General features: G+C 32.1%; 3 protein-coding genes across 4 annotated transcripts; all 3 read right to left on the bottom strand.

The window, feature by feature from the left end:
- Positions 1 to 1,023: 1,023 nt before the first annotated feature.
- On the bottom strand, positions 1,024 to 2,638 carry LOC111421912 (protein obstructor-E-like). The gene is made up of 5 exons (XM_023055110.2): positions 2,530 to 2,638; positions 1,827 to 2,087; positions 1,568 to 1,768; positions 1,313 to 1,508; positions 1,024 to 1,255 (listed from the first exon to the last, which is right to left on the bottom strand). Exons 1-5 carry the CDS (start codon positions 2,570 to 2,572, stop codon positions 1,135 to 1,137), a joined length of 822 nt encoding a protein of 273 aa, XP_022910878.1. The 5' UTR covers positions 2,573 to 2,638; the 3' UTR covers positions 1,024 to 1,134.
- A 7,692-nt stretch (positions 2,639 to 10,330) lies between these two features.
- Positions 10,331 to 12,220, bottom strand: LOC111421911 (probable cytochrome P450 6a20). Its single transcript, XM_023055109.2, has 2 exons — positions 10,616 to 12,220; positions 10,331 to 10,558 (listed from the first exon to the last, which is right to left on the bottom strand). Exons 1-2 carry the CDS (start codon positions 11,934 to 11,936, stop codon positions 10,395 to 10,397), a joined length of 1,485 nt encoding a protein of 494 aa, XP_022910877.2. The 5' UTR covers positions 11,937 to 12,220; the 3' UTR covers positions 10,331 to 10,394.
- Positions 12,221 to 17,895: 5,675 nt separating this feature from the next.
- Positions 17,896 to 19,995, bottom strand: LOC111421910 (cytochrome P450 6a2-like). Of its 2 annotated transcripts, XM_023055107.2 has the most exons (4): positions 19,887 to 19,995; positions 19,690 to 19,791; positions 18,311 to 19,640; positions 17,896 to 18,251 (listed from the first exon to the last, which is right to left on the bottom strand). In XM_023055107.2, exons 3-4 carry the CDS (start codon positions 19,638 to 19,640, stop codon positions 18,088 to 18,090), a joined length of 1,494 nt encoding a protein of 497 aa, XP_022910875.2. In that variant the 5' UTR covers positions 19,690 to 19,791; positions 19,887 to 19,995; the 3' UTR covers positions 17,896 to 18,087. The 2 variants fall into 2 exon arrangements, with proteins under 2 accessions (XP_022910875.2, XP_071055552.1); XM_071199451.1 differs by lacking the exon at positions 19,887 to 19,995 and having other exon boundaries at positions 19,690 to 19,860.
- Positions 19,996 to 21,737: the final 1,742 nt, after the last annotated feature.

Below are 21,737 nucleotides of genomic sequence, written 5' to 3'. Positions count from 1 at the left end.
GATATTTAAAAATTAAATTGCCATCTTCATTGTTGCTAACTTCGGGTTTAATGTTTTTTATTCTAACTTTTTTGTTTTTTGAGATAAATGCGTCATCTTTGGACTCGTTTTAAAGGTTTTTTAATGAAGAAGACAAATATGTCAAAATTGTCGTTGACGTATCAAACCGGAAGTTCCTAATACGTTTAAAATACTTTCTAAAAATATCAAAGTCAATTCTTTTAATTCTTTCTTCTCTCTTAAGTGTGCTAAATCGATTTTGATTCAATTTTTTTCAAAATCTAATATTTTTGAAACTTCTGCAAAACATCCTCTTTAATATTTTTGACTTCTTTCTTTTTTATGGAGTAATTTGAAAATGTTTTTAAGCAATTTGGGTCGTTTTGACATAGACCAATTAACTTTTTTTATTGCTGGGTTCATCAAAATGATTTTTTTGTAATTCTTTCATCTTTTTTCAGTATCATAAGGATGTTTTACGTCGATTTGATTCACACCTATTAATTTTTCTCATATTCTATAATTTTTTGAAGATCTTTTTCATTTATTTTGACAAACATCAATCAACATTTTCTATTTCTAGATAAATTTGGATAGTTTTAAGACAAATTTTTTTAAATTAATTTCTCTCCCAACCCATAATTTGTTTCATAAAAAGTCATTGTTATACATTGTTCCATTATTAGAGAATTTTCTAGGTTAATGGTTCGAGTTTCTCGATCTAGATCACACACTACTCATTGATATTGCCTCATTCTTTCCTTCTGGGCTCGATTAACACCGACAAAAGCCTTTAGCTAACCAGTTATTTTGCAACAACCCTCGCAAAACAGACAAAGGAACATTGTTATTGTTAAAATACGTGTCCTTTTTTTTTCTTTTCCTCGTTGTGTGAGTTTACAGTTAACGTTATTGATATCTCAAGACACTTTCACCTCTATAGTGAAAGTGTTGTTCCTAAAAGCGTTGTCTTATGCAATTTTCGTTGTGATAACAAATTATCAAATAAATAAAAAACGAGCGTTTGTGTGGAAAAATTTATTTTGAAACTATTACAAAAAAAAATACAATAAGTTTTTTTTTATAAATAAGTTTCACAATATGGAAACTAAAAGAATTAAAAATAATGTTATTTTATTCCTCTTGTACTGGTCTTTTAACGCCTTTCCTGCGAATTGGTCGTGGTTTCGCAGTGGGGGGGTTCTCCAAAGCTGCTAATTCTTCATCGGTGAATTGGCCTTTATACCAATCTTTGCTGTTAATTAATACATAATAAATAAAAAATAATTTTAGGTCAATTTTTTAAATTTACCATTCCGGAACAAGTCTGGGCCAACTACACGTCTTCTTAACATCATCAAAAACTTGTCCTAATTTGCAACCGTTTCTTCTTGGTACATTTCCATTTATACAAACATAGAAAAATTGGCAATCTTCAGGATCTGCGTACCTTGGATGTGTTAATCCAACGGTTTCGTTAACTTTCTGGCATTCAAATTGGAAAACCTCTAAAATAAAAATTATTTTGGGACAAATTTATTAAATTAAAAGACTTAATTTAATTTACCCTCAGATGTACATCCTTCCCTCTTAGCCTCATCGGGCCAAGAACAAATTCCAGCTCTTTCATTATAAACTAATCCATTAGGGCACGTTATCATATTAAATTTACCATCGACGCAATAATAAAATTTGTCGCAAACATTTTTTTGTTCGTGTGCGAAATAACCGTGTTTTCTTGGGCAATGTTGGCTTGGTTGTGGTTGTTCTAATTAAAAAAAAATTTCTTAATGATAATAATAATAAGATTTTGAGAAAGATTTTACGCATTTTGGGTCTATGTGAACAATCAATGTTAAAGGGTAAATCACATTTCTCATAATCAGCACTAAAATCGTTAAAAACTAGCCCATCGTCGCATAATTTAGGGGTTGCAACCCCATCTCTGCAATCGTAGTATTTATCACATTGTTCGGTGTCGGCGAAAAATCCTTCGGGTTCGGGGCATTCCTGATCAAGAAGAATTTCTTCATCTCTAATTGGTTGGCGGGATGGTGGGGTTTTTCTGTTTGCTCCAACAACAAAACCTTTTCAACAAAAAAATTTAATTTAATTAAGAGGTGACCTTTTCCACAACTTTCACCTAAAACCAATAAAGACGCGGTCTTTCTTCATCATCTTCTTTATAAGAAACTTTTTTTGTTAATTAATTAATTTTATTTCATTACCTTGATAAAAGATATTTTTCTGTTCCCATTTTTTCTTAAATATGTGATATATCAAGGCGATATTTGCAATGCCACGAGGCGTGGCGAGGTCTTTAACATCCGAGGTGTTAAGTTATGTCTTGAAATACGGTGAGACAAAGAATTGCATCAAACGAATCAGAAAAAGAAAAACGATGTGGCTAACTTTCACTTCTTTGATTAGATCGATTGTAAAAAAAATTAATCGCAAGTTTTTAACCGAAAGGACTTTATTTTACAATTAATGGAAGGAAATTTTTTAAAAGTGAAATTTTTAACTTACCTGCAAAGCAGAAGAGGAGTAAAAAGTTAAATTTAACAGCCATGTCTACCAACCAACTAACGGACCGCTCGGAGCCACTTTGGTTTTTAATGTTACCCGTTCTCTCTCTCGACCTTGCCACTGGAATACCAATATTATAAAAAGAAATTAAACTTTTTTTTTTCTTTCATCAAAATCGTCTTACAATGCAAGGATAAAATGCAGAACAGGTTTTTGAAGATTAAAAAATCTTATAACAACGTAAAAAAAATTATTTAATAAAATATAATACAAAGATTCAACTATATATATACAGGCTGTTTCGGTGACTCGGGGAACAAATTTAACCACATATACTAGAGTGAAAATGATAACGATTCATGTAAAAAAAATTAGTAAAAGTCTTCAAATTTCAAAGATACAGGCCATCAAAGTTAAGAAATTTTAACACATTTTTCCAAATATCTTAAACACTATTTATAGTAAAGGGCTGAAATTTTGTACAGTATAAATCAGTGTGATGTAAAGTCGTTAGGCGATTTATGAGTTGGATCGGTCCGCGGGAACAATACTATACAGGTGTTCCTAAAGTTTGTTTGCTCAGAACTTTTTTATTCCATCATAACCCTACATTTATTTTTGCAGTTTCTGATAGTAAATTTAGTTTAGAAACTTTTATTACTCTTAGATAATATTGATAAAAATTACCGTTTTTGTGTTAAATGCAAAAATGTTGGGTTCCGATTTCAATAATAGCACTAAAAAAAAGAAATCTAAGTTTTTGAACATTTCCTTTAGTATTTTTTATTACTTGTCTTGTAATTTTATGTACCTTTTTTATTATTCCTGTTAGTGTTGTCGTTTTTTTGTTTATTTTTTGTTGATTGTTAATTTATTGTTTTTGCATTCTTGTCTTAAACCAACTAAAACAAATTAAAAATGTGATTTAGCTAAATCTACACTTGGACATGTTGCATACATATTAGTTATGACAGCTCAGTTCGATTTTCACTTGTCATTGCCAATTCAGATTATTTATTTATTTTTGCATTTAATCCGAAAACGGTGGTTTTTATCAATATTCGCTAAGAGTGATAAAAATTTTTAAACTAAATTTACTATTAAAAACTGCAAAAATAAATGTAGGGTTTTGATAGAATAAAAAAGTTCTGATCAAACAAACTTTAGGAACAGCCTGTATAGCATTGTTCCCGCGTACCGATCCAACTCAAAAATTGCCTAGTGATTTTACGTGATATTAGTTTACACTATACCAAATTTCAACGCTTTACCATAAATAGTGTTTAAGATATTTAGAAAAATGTGTTAAAATTTCATGACTTTGATGGCTTGTATCTTTACAATTTGAGGAGTTTTACTAATTTTTTTTTACATGAATCGTTATCATTTTCACTCTAGTACATGTGGTTACATTTGTTCCCCGAGTCACCGAAACACCCTCTATACATATACAGGTGTCCCGCAACGATTGTACAAAACTGCATCAGCGTATTCTATGATCAAAAATAAACAAAAAAAGCCTAATAAACATAGGTCCGAAAATGGACCATTTTCGAGATATTCAACAAAGATTTAGTTTCATAAGTTGATATTGTTAACATCATGAATTTAAATTTGTTTTTATAATAATTAAGTCGTTACTATGATTACGATAAGTTGTCTAATCAAAAAAAAATAATAATACTTCACGAAATTATTATTTTACTATTTAATTTAATAAAACTATTAAGTATGGCCTATTAATTACTCCAAGGAAGAGATGGCGGATATGGTGTATTGTTACGGACTAGCTGATGGAAATGCGTCGTTAGCAGCTCGTCATTACGCGCAAAGGTTCCCGAACAGACGATTGCCTAATAGTCACACCTTTAGCAGACTATTTCTCAGATTAAAAGAAACGGGAAGCGTAACCCACAGCCATTCCACGGAGAGACATTACACAAGGCCGGTGGAATTAGAAGAAGCAGTTTTTAGAAGAGTCGATGAAAATGCCTCAACCAGCATTAGAAGAATTTCTGCACAAGAAAACATTAACAAAACAACCGTTCACCGCATTTTAAGGGAGCAGTTGCTTTATCCTTATCATTACAACACCGTTCAAGCTCTAACAGAAAATGATGGCGAAAAAAGAGAGATTTTTTGTAGGTGGGCCATACAGGAAGAGGTAGTAAACGTCGACTTTCCCATAAACATTGTATTTACGGATGAAGCAACATTTACTCAAAGCGGAATTTTTAATATTCATAATGCGCACGTTTGGAGCGATGAAAATCCCCATGCAATACTAGAAACTCATCATCAGTGGCGATTCAGTGTTAATGTATGGACTGGAGTTATAGCTGATCAGTTATTAGGTCCATTTTTTCTTCCAAAGAGATTGACAGCCGATGCCTACATACATTTTTTACAAAATGACCTTACAGAGGCATTTGATGAATTACCTCAACAAATTCTAGAAGATTGCTACTTTATGCACGATTATGCACGCGCTACTCGAGCATACTTAAATAACAGATTTGGCAATAAGTGGATTGGCCGAGGAGGGCCACCTGGTTCACCAGATTTAAATCCGTTAGATTTTTGGTTTTGGGGACATTTAAAACAAATTGTTTATTCTGAAGACGTTCAAAATGTGCAGGATTTGAAGAATAAAATTAGTAACGCATTTGAAACAGTAAAACAAATTCCTGGTATCTTTGAACGCATTAGAAGTTCATTTAGAAAACGTATCCGTTTGTGTTTAGAAGTAAATGGTGCGCATATTGAACATTTATTATGACATGAATCTTTTCCAATTTGTTAAATATTCGTTGTTTTTATGCTGGTTGAACGATTTTCTTCGACAATCTTTGTTACTTGTTTTGTTAAATTATTAATGAACTGTATTAATTAACTTAATGTTATCTTATTATTTATTAAACTTTATCTTAACCATCATAACCATGGTAATCATATAATTACTGCATCTAAATCGTTAGAATTAATGATGTTTACAATAGGTCAGCTTATGAAACTAAAACTTTGAATATCTCGAAATTGGTCCATTTTCGGACCTATGTTTATTAGACTTGTCTGTTTTCGATCAGAGAATACGCTGATGCAGTATTGTACAATCGTTGCGGGACATCCTGTATATATATATTCAAGAAATGAATTTTATAGCGAATTTTGAAAGTTATCGATGAAAATTGCAACATCGAAAATTTTATCAAAACTTCAAATATTGTTTTCTCAAAAACTAAAATTTATTTTTCAAAATGGGTTGGTTCGTTGGAAAGAAGACACTTTTATTAACACTTTGGAAAATTTTTATACTCATATTCCAAGAAGTGGATTTTATACGAATTTTTAAAACTTAATCGGCGAAAATTGCAAAATTCGAAAAAAGTGTCGATCATTTCAAAAATTTATTTCTCAAAAACTAAAAGCGATTTTTCAAAACGGTTTGTTGCATTAAAAAGAGGATATATTAATTAATAATTGGTGATATTTCCACAAGGATCCTTCAAGAAATAAATTTTATAGCGAATTTTGAAAGTTATCGATGAAAATTGCAACATCGAAAATTTTATCAAAACTTCAAATATTGTTTTCTCAAAAACTAAATGTTATTTTTCAAAATGGGTTGGTGCATTGGAAAGAAGACAGTTTTATTAACACTTTGGAAAATTTTCATACTCATATTCCAAGAAGTGGATTTTAAACTAATTAATTATTAATTTTAATTAATAATCGAAAATGATATCAGCGACAGTTCTGTAAGTAATGAATGTGATGATGAATTACAAGTGAAGAGAAGAAATCTGGACGAAACGGCAACAAGAGATTTTATATATCGTATTATAATGAGGTTGCTAATGACAAACCTGAAGTTTTGAATTTGATCATAAAACACTTTAAGAGTTATTTCCTAACACCTGGATAACTCTGCCTATTCCGCTAACAATAACCAGTAACAGTTGCAACCAGAGAACGCAGTTTTTCCAAATTAAAATTAATAAAGATCTACTTGTGATCAACAATATTAGAGAGCGTTCTATCAAATGTAACGCCTAGGTATTTTGGTGTTTTCTTATACAGTGAAATTCCCCTAACTCGAATGACTAAGGGAGCAGAGGAAAACTTCGAGTTATGGAGAATTCGAGTTAGAGAAAAATTAGTAGCATTAGAAATGTACTTTTCTAATACGTACATTTAAAACAGAAACCTTAATACTATTGTAAGTAGAAAATTAATCAAGTTTTTTAAAGTAATCCGGAATTTTCTTTTGGCTTAAAGTGGCTCTTTGTCGAAAAAATCTTCTTTTAAATGTAAAGAATTATGAATATTATCTAGAACATTCTCTATTGATAATACAAAGGTTTCAAGCTTTCTAAGATAGGAATAAGCTTCATCAAAAGTAGGCATAGCAATAAGTATTTCATTTTCAAGATTATCTCATCTGATTCTGAAACAATAAGAACATTGAGCCCGAGTCTATGTGGTTTGCTATTCTGTTGTTAAAATTACTTGCAGAACGAATTCGAATATTTTATTCTTTGGTAAATTCGACTTATAGAAGTAAAAGTTGAAGAAATTCCAGAGTAGTTCAGTTCGAGTTACAGAGAAATTCGAGTTAGTGAAATTCGACTTAGCGAGATAAAAACACATATGGAACCTTTATTATTATTATTATTGCTGCCGGGCTGAGGAGGGCGGCCCCTCTCGTTACCGCGACCTATAAGATCTATTGTAACTTTAGCCCTCCAAAGGTTTAGGGCAAATGTAGGTCCTTAATGAACCTTAGTATTGTCCTGAGGTCTTGAACCTTTATGTCGGTAGGTAACAGGGGAGTTTTACCGAAGACGTTGTGCCTTACACGGCCTCTGGCGACGCAATTGCACAGTATATGTTCAGCAGTTTCTGACTCGTCGTTGCATAGTCGACAAGTTTGATCCTCAGCTTGTCCAATGTGGAAGAGGTGGTATTTTAGGGGCACATGGCCGGTTAGGTAGCCTGAGAGCGTTCTTAGATCCCCTTTGCTGAGGCATAAAACCTCTTTGGTTTTGTTTTGCGACGGAGTTATCATACTCTTCGCTTGTCTGTGACCTGGAAGTTCTTTCCAGCGTAAGGCTATCTTTGAAGCTTCCCAGTTGTTGATTGTTTGTTTTAGGTGGCTTTTTTGTAGTCCACATCCAGGTTGGGGTCCAATGAAGGGCGTGTTTTCTACCTCTTTGGCCAGCTTGTCGGCCTTCTCATTGCCCTCAATGTTGCTGTGACCTGGAACCCACCCTAAGGTAACATTGCCCCTAGCGAGTTCTCTCAGGTTGTTGGTACACTCTTTGATCAGTGCGGAGCCACACGTGTAGGCCTGACTTTCTGTGAAAATGTTTATGGATGCACCTTTTTGTCCCTTCTGTAGGTTCAAAGCGGTGCAGAAGTTTATAGCAAGAACTTCTGCTTGGAAAATTGTTAAGTCCGAGCTGAGGGGCAATTTGATGTGGCTATTTGGTCCACTGATGCCCATGCCTACTCCAGATCTCACTGTCTTTGAAGCATCGGTGTACCAGGCTAGGGCTCCTCTTTTTAGTTGAGGCCCAATCATTCCTGCTACTAAATATGACCTTATACGGTTGGTTGAAATTGTATTCCGTCGGTATGAGGTCCGTTTTAATTTTAGACATGGGTCCTTGAGGATCTCGAGGTGTCCTCTGAGGTCACCCTGCATCAACTTGAGTGAAGAAACTGTTTTCAGTGATAAGGCACTTAAGGCTGCCTCCTTTTGTATATATATGTGGAGCGGTGTGAGACCGAGTAGGGCTTCCAAAGCAGCCGTCGGACAGGATCTCATTGCACCCGTTATGTTAAGACATGCTAACCGCTGGATTTGTGCCAGCTGTTGTTGAGCTGTCTTATGTTTTGTTTTTGGCCACCAAACCAATGAGGCGTAGGCGACCATGGGTCTGATTATTGCTACGTAGGCCCAATGAGCCATTCGTGGTTTGAGACCCCAGTTCCTTCCTAGGAGCCTGCGGCAGATCTGATTTGCCATGATGGCCTTTTTCCTCACCTTATCTAAGTGTGAGTTCCAGTTTAGTTTACTGTCAAGTATTACCCCTAGGTATTTAGTTTCTGTTTTGAGGTTAATAGTTCTGCTTTCAATGGAGGGTGCTTTTATTTGTAGCTTCCTTCTCCGAGTGAAAGGGACTATTTCGATTTTATTGGGATTGATGCTGAGCCCATTGCTTCTGCACCAAGTATTGGTGAGTAGTAGGGCTTTCTGCATTAGCTGAGTTATGATTGAATCATATTTACCTCGGATTGTGATTACCAGGTCATCAGCATACCCTTGTATCTTAAATCCGTTTTTAGTTAGGGTGTTCATCAAGTCATCAACTACCAGGCACCATAATAGAGGTGATAGCACTCCCCCTTGGGGACATCCTCTTAGCGCCTTTATGTATGTCTTTTACGTTTAAAGCCTTCTCTATGGATTCATATGAGGTGTTATCAAACGCACCCTCTATATCTATGAAAGCACAAAGGGCTATTTCTTTGGTTGCAATTGCCTCCTCTAAGGTGCTAGTCAAAGCATGGAGAGCGGTAATTGTTGATTTTGCTTTCTGGTAAGTATGTTGGCTAGGGTGGAGTGGATTTGTGACAAGCACTCCATTCCTTAGGTATTGATCGATTACCTTTTCCATCCCTTTGAGGGGAAATGAAGTTAGGCTAATTGGTCTGTACGCCTTGGGGTCCGCGTTTGAACGCCTACCACCTTTAAGTATGAAGACCACCTTTACTTTCCTCCATAGAGTGGGTATATAGCTAAAGCTGTAGCTAGCTATATATAGGGATATTGTTATTGGGAGAAGGTCTTCTAAGCCTTTTTGCAGAAAGATAGACAGAATTCCATCTCCTCCAGGTGATTTTAGGGGCTTGAAATTCGAGATAGCCCACCTTACTCTGTTGGGTGTGAAAATATTCCCAGCTGTGCTGCGAACCCTACCTGATGGACGGGTTAAGTCCATTACTTCAGGGTCGGCATCTGCATGGGGGCAGACTTTTGAGGAAGGAAAGTGTGTACTCAGTAGCAGCTCCAACGATTCCTTAGCATCCTCTGTATATTTACCATCTTGTTTGCATAGGTGGCCTAGATCAGTGTTGTGATCTTTTGCCAAGATCGTATGCAGACGAGCAACTGTAGGCGTATTGTCTATGCCTTCACAGAAGCTGCGCCAGGTTTTTCTTTTGGCTTTGCGGATAGCCAAGTTATATTCCGTTAGGGCTTTTCTATAGACATCCCATGTTTGCTCGAATTTGGAATTCCTGACTTTATTATATAGTCTTCTAACCATGACTCGCTGGTTTTCAAGGTCCTTATTCCACCAAGGCACATTGCATATGGAACCTAGTCAAACGTTTGAGCTTACGAAAATTATTCGACTTAGAGGATTTTGTTTGGTTGTCTAGTTTGGTTCAAGATATCTTTGAAGATCTATGTTCTCTATATCTTTTTGCAAGAACCCAGTCATCGGCGTAGCCGTACTTTTTAGATGTTGTTTCTGACATATCTTTGATATAATACTACATATTATTTAGCAAATCAATACACTGTCGTAGACAGCCAACAATGCAGCAAAAATCTGTCAGCACTCTCTACCAGATTCTGTTGTAGATGAACCTTTCAAGTAATTTCTATGTTACTGATAATAATAGGATGAATCTGTCACTCTTACGCGAGTTTGCTTGAATTCTCTGGGTAGGTTACCAAAGTTTAGTGTTTTAAACAATTATTTAGAAGATTTTTTCATTTATTAACCAATTATAATGTAACAATAACAATATAATGTATTAATTAACCCAATAATATACTGGATAACATTTAATTACACTCTTTCATGTTTGAGCATAATTTTTCCTTTTGACGATAAAATAACAGATTGATTATCAAACTCCATGGGATAACTAAGAGATTCATGAGGAGATACTTTGTAATTTTTCAAAATTAAACTTAATCCAACTTTAGTTTGCATCATTCCAAAACGTAGACCTAAAAATGTTTTAGTTAATATTTATAAATTAAATTTCAGTTAATATTAAGACTTACCAATACAAATTCTTGGTCCTTCCCCGAATGGAAGGAAAGTATACGGAGTGATATTTCGTCTATTTTCATCAGAAAACCGATCCGGGTTGAATTTATTCGGTTCGGGGAAATATTCCTCATCTCTTTGCAAACCTATTAAACTTATAAACACATTTGTACCTTTTTCGATGGTCGATCCATTCGGAAGTGTGTAAGTTTGAGTGCAAAGTCTTGGGAGAGTATGAACTGGTGGATACATTCTTAAAGTTTCATTAATCACTTGCTCCATGTATTTCATATCCATAATCGCATCGTAAGTTAATTTTCCACCGTGCTTTTTAATGGTTTCATTAATTTCTTTTCGAAGCTTATCTTGAATATCTTGATGATGGGCTAACTCGTATAAACAAAAAGTCATCGTGGTCGAAGACGTCTCAAATCCAGCCAAAAAGAAAACGAAAGCTTGGGCGGCCATTTCATCTATGGAGTATGTAGACTTGTTATTTTCTTTGGCAGTTTGTTCCATGTTGATTAAAAGTTGCATAAAATCGTTTCGCGTAACATTTTTAGATTTCCTATATTCAAAAGTATCTTTTACAACACCCCGGAAAAATTTCGACGAACATTTATCGGTGAAATGAAGTTTTAAACTTTTTACAAGTGTTGGAGAGATCATCGTGAGGACGTTTCTTAATCGAAATTTGAGGCTAGATTCGAATAATTTTCTTCCATGACTTCTAAATTCAGCGTTGGGGTTTTTAAAGCTGTTACATTCAAGTCCGAAAGCGCAAGATCCGATTACGTCGGTGGTGAAGCAGGCTAAAATTTCTTTTATATCTAAATCTTTTTTGGTGGAATCGATGAATTCTTCGAGTTGATTTCCGCATACTAATAAAATGTCGAACATCATTTTCATTTTTCCCGAGGTAAAAGTTGGGGTCATTTTAACTCTCATATCTTTCCACCTCGCGCCTTCTAAATTGAAAAGATGCGCTTCTAACGGCTCATCTTTTTCGTCGAAAACAGCAGCGTGGCTATTAAAGTAATTAAAATCTTTACTTACGATGTTTTTTACCCATTCTGGGTCGACGATGAGAAGCATTGGGGTGGCCCCGGCGTAAATCCCACCGATTTTTTCTCCTTTAGCTTTAAATTGTTTGTGCAAGTCTGCCAAATTCATTACGGTTCCTCCTTTACTTGTCATTGGGTTCTCGATGTTTCCGAATGGAAAACTTGGTTTGATTTGGGCAACTCCTTTTTTCTCCCAATATTGAAACGATTTTTTGTAATAATAATAAACCAAAGAGGTTAATGTTAATAACGCAAATATAAAGACTTCCATTTTAACTTTTTTGATTTAACTCGAAATCTAGAATGATTAAATTTGATTTTGCCTCGGTATTTATTTAAAATCCCACCCGAAAATTAATGATAAAAAACGTAACGTCTAATTTCTACATGACTTGCATGACTCTTAATATTATAGCATAATAACTACGTTGGTAGTTGGATTAACACGCGATTTCTTAATTAGATGACTTTAAGTTTTGAATATTATATCGCTCTAAACGATATATAAACAAATAAATCGCGATGGATTGTTGCTATTATTAAAATAATTTTATTAATGTAAATATTTTGCATTAAACCTTAAGATAACTGAAATATCATGTTAAACACGAATTATTTATTAAATTATAGGTGTAATTGAAATGTTACGTAAAATTAACCACTCTAATATCAATGAATCGAAAAAAAAAATGTTATAAATTATAGGAACAACCTCTTTTCTGCTGGTTTCTGCTTTTCTTGCTGGTTATCAACTATAAATAAAGATCAGTAACACCGAAAAATATTAATTACGATTCAATACAATTAAAATTCCCTGTACAACGCTTATTTACAAAAAGAGAGCAACCAGATTGCTTTTTATATACAATGACAAGATATTATTGGGTGTTATTGCTTCAAAACGAGAGAAAGTGATTTGTCAGGATGAGTTGGGATTCAAGATAAGTAATGAATATAGAAAATATTTATTAAGCAAGAAAGCGGAATATTTTCAATTTGTTATTACATTAAATTATGCTAATCATATGAAAAATAGTTACTTTCGTAGATAAAACGAGCCGTTGTTTTAAAAATTTTGTTGTTTATTGATAATTTTTAAATCAACGAAATTCATCAAATACATATTTTTATCGATATCTATGAATCTGAGAGCAAAAGTGCAAGAGAGCAATATTGTTAAGAATAAAATTTGCTACAACTTTTGTTCTAAATGTGCTTCTATAACATACTCTGATTAACGAGTGTTACTATTAACAACATGTAAATAAATGAAATTCATCAAATTTTCATATTTCTCTCGATATCTATGAATCTAAGAGCAAAAGTGCAAGAGAGCAATATTGTTAACAATAAAATTTGCAACAACTTTTGTTCTAAAAGCTTTTTTATAACATTCACTGATTCCCGAGTGTTATCATTAATTAGTTGCAAAACAACAAAATTCATCAAATTTTCATTTTTTTATCGAGTCTATGAATCTGAGAGCAAACATACAAGAGAGCAATATTGTTAACAATAAAATTTGCTACAACTTTTGTTCTAAAAGCTTTTTTATAACATTCACTGATTCCCGAGTGTTATCATTAACTATTTGCAAAACAACGAAATTCATCAAATTTTCGTGTTTTCGTAATTTTCTCGGTATCTATGCATCTGAGAGCAAAAGGCAAAGAGAGCAATATTGTTAAGAACTAAATTTGGAACAACTTTTGTTCTAAAAGCTTTTTTATAACATTCACTGATTCCCGAGTGTTATCATTAACTATTTGCAAAACAACGAAATTCATTAAATTCTCGTGTTTTCGTAATTTTCTCGATATCTATGCATCTGAGAGCAAACGGCAAAGAAAGCAATATTGTTAAGAACTAAATTTGCAACAACTTTTGTTCTAAAAGCTTTTGTATAACATTCACTGATTCCCGAGTGTTATCATTAACTAGTTGCAAAACAACAAAATTCATCAAATTTTCATATTTTTATCGAGTCTATGCATCTGAGAGCAAAACTGCAAGAGAGCAATATTATTAACACTAAAATTTGCAACAACTTTTGTTCTAAAACCTTTTTTATAACATTTACTTATTCCCGAGTGTTATCATTAACTATTTGCAAAACAAGGAAATTCATCAAATTCTCGTGTTTGCGTAATTTTCTCGATATGTATGCATCTGAGAGCAAAACTGCAAGAGAGCAATATTATTAACAATAAAATTTGCTACAACTTTTGTTCTAAAAGCTTTTTTATAACATTCACTGATTCCTGAGTGTTATCATTAACTAGTTGCAAAACAACAAAATTCATCAAATTTTCATATTTTTATCGAGTCTATGAATCTGAGAGCAAAAATACAAGAGAGCAATATTGTTAACAATAAAATTTGCAACAACTTTTATTCTAAAAGCTTTTTTATAACATTCACTGATTCCCGAGTGTTATCATTAACTATTTGCAAAACAACGAAATTCTTCAAATTCTCGTGTTTTCGTAATTTTCACAATATCTATGCATCTGAGAGCAAAAGTGCAAGAGAGCAATATTGTTAAGAACTAAATTTGCAACAACTTTTGTTCTAAAAGCTTTTGTATAACATTCACTGATTTCCGAGTGTTATCATTAACTATTTGCAAAACAACGAAATTCATCAAATTCTCGTGTTTTCGTAATTTTCTCAATATCTATGCATCTGAGAGCAAAAGTGCAAGAGAGCAATATTGTTAAGAACTAAATTTGCAATAACTTTTGTTCTAAAAGCTTTTTTATAACATTTACTGATTCCTGAGTGTTATCATTAACTATTTGCAAAACAACGAAATTCATCACATTCTCGTGTTTTCGTAATTTTCTCAATATCTATGCATCTGAGAGCAAAAGTGCAAGAGAGCAATATTGTTAAGAACTAAATTTGCAACACCTTTTGTTCTAAAAGCTTTTTTATAACATTCACTGATTCCCGAGTGTTATCATTAACTAGTTGCAAAACAAGGAAATTCATCAAATTTTCGTGTTTTCGTAATTTTCTCGGTATCTGTGCATCTTAGAGCAAAAGTGCAAGAGAGCAATATTGTTGTGAATAAAATTTGCAACAACTTTTGTTCTAAAAGCTTTTTTATAACATTCACTGATTCTCGAGTGTTATCATTACCTAGTTGCAAAACAACAAAATTCATCAAATTTTCATATTTTTATCGAGTCTATGCATCTGAGAGCAAAACTGCAAGAGAGCAATATTATTAACACTAAAATTTGCAACAACTTTTGTTCTAAAAGCTTTTTTATAACATTTACTTATTCCCGAGTGTTATCATTAACTATTTGCAAAACAAGGAAATTCATCAAATTCTCGTGTTTGCGTAATTTTCTCGATATGTATGCATCTGAGAGCAAAACTGCAAGAGAGCAATATTATTAACAATAAAATTTGCTACAACTTTTGTTCTAAAAGCTTTTTTATAACATTCACTGATTCCTGAGTGTTATCATTAACTAGTTGCAAAACAACAAAATTCATCAAATTTTCATATTTTTATCGAGTCTATGAATCTGAGAGCAAAAATACAAGAGAGCAATATTGTTAACAATAAAATTTGCAACAACTTTTATTCTAAAAGCTTTTTTATAACATTCACTGATTCCCGAGTGTTATCATTAACTATTTGCAAAACAACGAAATTCTTCAAATTCTCGTGTTTTCGTAATTTTCACAATATCTATGCATCTGAGAGCAAAAGTGCAAGAGAGCAATATTGTTAAGAACTAAATTTGCAACAACTTTTGTTCTAAAAGCTTTTGTATAACATTCACTGATTTCCGAGTGTTATCATTAACTATTTGCAAAACAACGAAATTCATCAAATTCTCGTGTTTTCGTAATTTTCTCAATATCTATGCATCTGAGAGCAAAAGTGCAAGAGAGCAATATTGTTAAGAACTAAATTTGCAATAACTTTTGTTCTAAAAGCTTTTTTATAACATTTACTGATTCCTGAGTGTTATCATTAACTATTTGCAAAACAACGAAATTCATCACATTCTCGTGTTTTCGTAATTTTCTCAATATCTATGCATCTGAGAGCAAAAGTGCAAGAGAGCAATATTGTTAAGAACTAAATTTGCAACACCTTTTGTTCTAAAAGCTTTTTTATAACATTCACTGATTCCCGAGTGTTATCATTAACTAGTTGCAAAACAAGGAAATTCATCAAATTTTCGTGTTTTCGTAATTTTCTCGGTATCTGTGCATCTTAGAGCAAAAGTGCAAGAGAGCAATATTGTTATGAATAAAATTTGCAACAACTTTTGTTCTAAAAGCTTTTTTATAACATTCACTGATTCTCGAGTGTTATCATTACCTAGTTGCAAAACAACAAAATTCATCAAATTTTCATATTTTTATCGAGTCTATGCATCTGAGAGCAAAACTGCAAGAGAGCAATATTATTAACAATAAAATTTGCAACAACTTTTGTTCTAAAAGCTTTTTTATAACATTTACTTATTCCCGAGTGTTATCATTAACTATTTGCAAAACAAGGAAATTCATCAAATTCTCGTGTTTGCGTAATTTTCTCGATATGTATGCATCTGAGAGCAAAACTGCAAGAGAGCAATATTATTAACAATAAAATTTGCTACAACTTTTGTTCTAAAAGCTTTTTTATAACATTCACTGATTCCCGAGTGTTATCATTAATTAGTTGCAAAATAACAAAATTCATCAAATTTTCATTTTTTTATCGAGTCTATGAATCTGAGAGCAAACATACAAGAGAGCAATATTGTTAACAATAAAATTTGCTACAACTTTTGTTCTAAAAGCTTTTTTATAACATTCACTGATTCCCGAGTGTTATCATTAACTATTTGCAAAACAACGAAATTCATCAAATTCCCGTGTTTTCGTAATTTTCTCGATATCTATGCATCTGAGAGCAAACGGCAAAGAGAGCAATATTGTTAAGAACTAAATTTGCAACAACTTTTGTTCTAAAAGCTTTTTTATAACATTCACTGATTCCTGAGTGTTATCATTAACTAGTTGCAAAACAACAAAATTCATCAAATTTTCATATTTTTATCGAGTCTATGAATCTGAGAGCAAAAATACAAGAGAGCAATATTGTTAACAATAAAATTTGCAACAACTTTTATTCTAAAAGCTTTTTTATAACATTCACTGATTCCCGAGTGTTATCATTAACTATTTGCAAAACAACGAAATTCATCAAATTCTCGTGTTTTCGTAATTTTCTCAATATCTATGCTTATGAGAGCAAAAGGCAAAGAGAGCAATATTGTTAAGAACTAAATTTGCAACAACTTTTGTTCTGAAAGCTTTTGTATAACATTTACTGATTCCCGAGTGTTATCATTAACTATTTGCAAAACAACGAAATTCATCAAATTCTCGTGTTTTCGTAATTTTCTCAATATCTATGCATATGAGAGCAAAAGGCAAAGAGAGCAATATTGTTAAGAACTAAATTTGCAACAACTTTTGTTCTAAAAGCTTTTGTATAACATTCACTGATTCCCGAGTGTTATCATTAAGTAGTTGCAAAACAACTAAATTTATCAAATTTTTATATTTTTATCGAGTCTATGAATCTGAGAGCAAAAATACAAGAGAGCAATATTGTTAACAATAAAATTTGCAACAACTTTTGTTCTAAAAGCTTTTTTATAACATTCACTGAATACCGAGTATTACCATTAACTGGTTGCAAAACAACGAAATTCATCACATTTTCCTGTTTTCGCATTTTTATCGATATCTATGCACCTGAGAGCTGAAGTGCAAGAGGGCAATATTGTTAACAATAAAATTTACTACAATTTTTGTATTAAATGTTTTTTGTAACACTTGTAAAACAACTAAATTCATCAAATTTTCATATATTCTTATTTTACTCTATATTTATGCATCTGATTGTGAGAGCAAAGGTGCAATCGAACAATATTATTAACAATAGCATTTGTTACAACTTTTGTTCTAAAAGTTTTGTTGTAATATGTTCTATTTCCCGAGTGCTACCACTAACAATATGTAGAACAACAGAATCCATCATATTTTCATATTTTTCCTGCTGTCTATGTATTTGAGAGAGAGAGAGCAATATTGTTAGTACTAGAATTTGCTACAATTTTTGTTACAAGAGTTTTTTTGTAATATGCTCCAATTCCCCATTGTTAACCTTAACCACTTGCAAAAAAACAACGATATTCATGATATTTTATATGCAAAATAAAAATTTGCTACAAGTTTTGTTTTAATAGTTTTTTTATAATATATTATAAGTTGTAAAACAACGAAATAATTAACTCGCAGTGTATTAACTTCCTAACAAAGTTTTTATTACGACAAAGCATCGCCAATATGAATCTTTTTCTATATAATCTCTACTAATTTAGTACGATTTCAAATTAAACTTTTTCAGCCTTTAATAAAATTTTTCCTTTAAACGATAAAACGAGAGCTTTTGGGTCAAAATCCATAGGATATTTGATATTTTCTTGCGGATGCAACTTATAATTCTTCAAAAGAAGAGTTAATCCGACTTTAGCTTGCATCAATCCAAATCGTAAACCTAAAATTCATATTTAACAATTAATTATTTGATTAATTAATTTGAACGATGAGATTTACCAATACAAATTCTTGGTCCTTCCCCGAACGGAATATAACTGAACGGTTTAATCTTGTCTTTATTCTCATCGGAAAATCGATCCGGATCGAATTTCTCCGGATCAGAAAAATAATCTTCATCTCTGTGCATGCTAAAAATGTTAATAAACACGCTTGTACCTTTTTTGATTTCAACACCATCCTCGAATTTGTAATCTTTAGTGCAAGTTCTTGGTAAAATCGGAGTGGGGGGATATTTTCGCAAGGTTTCTTGTAAAACTTGATCTAAATATTTCATTTCCATGATTGCGTCGTAACTTATTTTATTGTCGTGTCGTTCTAAGACTTCGTTCATTTCGGCTCTAACGCGATCTTGAACCTCTTGGTTATACGCTAATTCGTACATACAAAAGCTCATCGTTGTTGAGGAAGTTTCGAAACCGGCGATGAAGAAGATTAGGGATTGGGCTGTGAGTTGTTCCATCGTGAACCCTTCGCTTCCTTCTTGTTGGGCTTTTGCTTTCATGTTGAGTAAGATTTGCATAAAATCGTTTCTTGTGACGTTGTTTTGCTCGCGGTAATTAACTAAGTTTTTAACTGCGTCCATGAAGAACATTCTTACCGAGGGATCAATACTGTTTATTTTTAATGTTTTTTTGATTGTTGGGAAAACTTGTCCGACTAATCTTCTAAAGAATGTTATGACCGATGGGGTGAATAATTTTCGCCCATTTTTTCGAAACTCAGCATCGGGATTTTGAAACGAATTGCATTCTACACCGAAAGCACAAGAGCCGATAATATCAGTTGTGAAACAAGCCATGATCTCTTTAACATCGAACGGTTTATTTTGTTTGTAAGTTTCATCCAAAAAATTCTCCAATTGATGACCACAATCCAACAAAGTGTTAAACATCATTTTCATTTTTCCCGATGTAAAAGTTGGGGTTAATTTAACCCGCATATCTTTCCATTCTTGCCCGCTTAAATTGAAGAGATGCGCTAAAATCGGATCGACCGCTTCAATTTCCGTTCCGTGACTAGCAAAAGATTGGAAATCCTTCGTTAAAATCGTCTTAATAAGATCGATATCCATCGGTATTAAAATCGGGTTTGGTCCTAGATAAGCACCTCCGTATTTAACCTTTTTCGATTTTAGTTCTAGGTAACATTTTCTTACACCAGCGTATAAACCTTTTTTAACATCTTTGTAACCTATACTGCCAAAGGGGAATGTTGGTTTAACTGAGGTTACGTTCAATTTATCCCAATGTTTAAATGATTGTTGGAAATAGAAATAAATCAATGTGATGATTGCGATTATTCCTATTAAAGTTTCTAAAAGTGCCATCTAAAAGAAAAGGAGATGAATAAAAAATATTAACAACAACAAATCTTACCTTAACGATTGTGATTTTGGCAGAACACTAAACACATCAAGGCCACCGTCTAATTTATATAACAGAAACGTTATGACGAAAACAAACCGTTATCGGTATTCGCTAAGAAAAAATTACTTTTTAATATGTGGAATGAGTAATAAACGATTACAGGCATGATTTGGACACCTTTCTATTTGATACACGTTTATACTTACTGATATGACTTGTGACTTTGATAAATCCACAAATTCACGCGACCATTACAAGTACATTGTTATTTCGATATTATCGCTCTTATCAATCTAATCTAATGCGGCATCTATAATTGTGGGAACGAAGAAATAATTTTTCGTACGTTAAAACTACTTTAAATTTGCTATAAAATGCTTTATGTTTCATGTTAATATCTCAATTCGTTCTTGAGATACGAATCCATAAATAAAACTTTATTAATTTAATCTCGATACCCCACAAGGCTGAATTAAAAAATTATATCACCTATAATTATGAGAACGAAGGAATTATTTTTTGTACGTTAAAACTACATTAAATTTGTGATAAAATGGTGTTTATTTCAACTTGATATCTCACTTACTTTTAGAGATATGATTTTATTAAGATTATCACTTAAATAATCTGTAAATTGATAGGTAGAGGTGAACTAAAAAAATCATCACGTCAAAATTTGTAGAAATAAAAAAACGATTTTCAACACATTAAATATTGATTAAATTTGCTTTAAAATGCTTTATGTTTCATGTTAATATCTCAATTCGTTCTTGAGATACGAAGCCATAAATAAAATTTTTATTAATTTAACCTCAATACCCCACATGGTTGAATTAAAAAATCGTATCACCTATAATTATGAGAACGAAGGAATTATTTTTTGTACGTTAAAACTACATTAAATTTGTGATAAAATGCTGTTTATTTTATATTAATATCTCAATTCGTTCTTAAGATACGAAGCCATAAATAAAATTTTTATCAATTTAACCTCAATACCCCACATGGTTGAATTAAAAAATTGTATCACCTATAATTATGGGAACGAAGTAATTATTTTTTGTATGTTAAAACTACATTAAATTTGTGATAAAATGGTGTTTATTTCAACTTGACATCTCACTTACTTTTAGAGATATGATTTTATTAAGATTATCACTTAAATAATCTATAAATTGATATGTAGAGGTGAACTAAAAAAATCATCACGTCAAAATTTGTAGAAATAAAAAAACGATTTTCAACACATTAAATATTGATTAGATTTGCTTTAAAATGCTTTATGTTTCATGTTAATATCTCAATTCGTTCTTGAGATACGAAGCCATAAATAAAATTTTTATCAATTTAACCTCAATACCCCACATGGTTGAATTAAAAAATCGTATCACCTATAATTATGAGAACGAAGGAATTATCTTTTGTGCGTTAAAACTACATTAAATTTGTGATAAAATGCTTTTTATTTTATATTAATATCTCAATTCGTTCTTGAGATACGAAGCCATAAACGAAATGTTTATTCATTTAACCTCAATACCCCACATGGTTGAATTAAAAAATCGTATCACCTATAATTATGAGAACGAAGGAATTATTTTCTGTACGTTAAAACTACATTAAATTTGTGATAAAATGGTGTTTATTTCAACTTGATATCTCACTTACTTTTAGAGATATGATTTTATTAACATTATCACTTCAATAATTTGTAAATTGATACGTAGAGGTAAACTAAAAAAATCATCACGTCAAAATTTGTAGAATTAAAGAAACGATTTTCAATACATTAAATATTGATTAAATTTGCTTTAAAATTCTTTATGTTTCATGTTAATATCTCGATTCGTTCTTGAGATACAAAGCCACAAACAAAATTTTTATTAATTTAACCTCAATACCCCACATGGTTGAATTAAAAAATCGTATCACCTATAATTATGAGAACGAAGGAACTATTTTTTGTACGTTAAAACTACATTAAATTTGTGATGAAATGCTTTTTATTTTATATTAATATCTCAATTCGTTCTTGAGATACGAAGCCATAAACAAAA

This window comes from Onthophagus taurus, chromosome 10, assembly GCF_036711975.1.
Source record: "Onthophagus taurus isolate NC chromosome 10, IU_Otau_3.0, whole genome shotgun sequence".
In the NCBI taxonomy this organism is placed as follows: Eukaryota; Metazoa; Arthropoda; class Insecta; order Coleoptera; family Scarabaeidae; genus Onthophagus; species Onthophagus taurus.
Note: the sequence above shows the minus strand (reverse complement) of the source record. Positions and strands in the feature narration are given on the sequence as shown.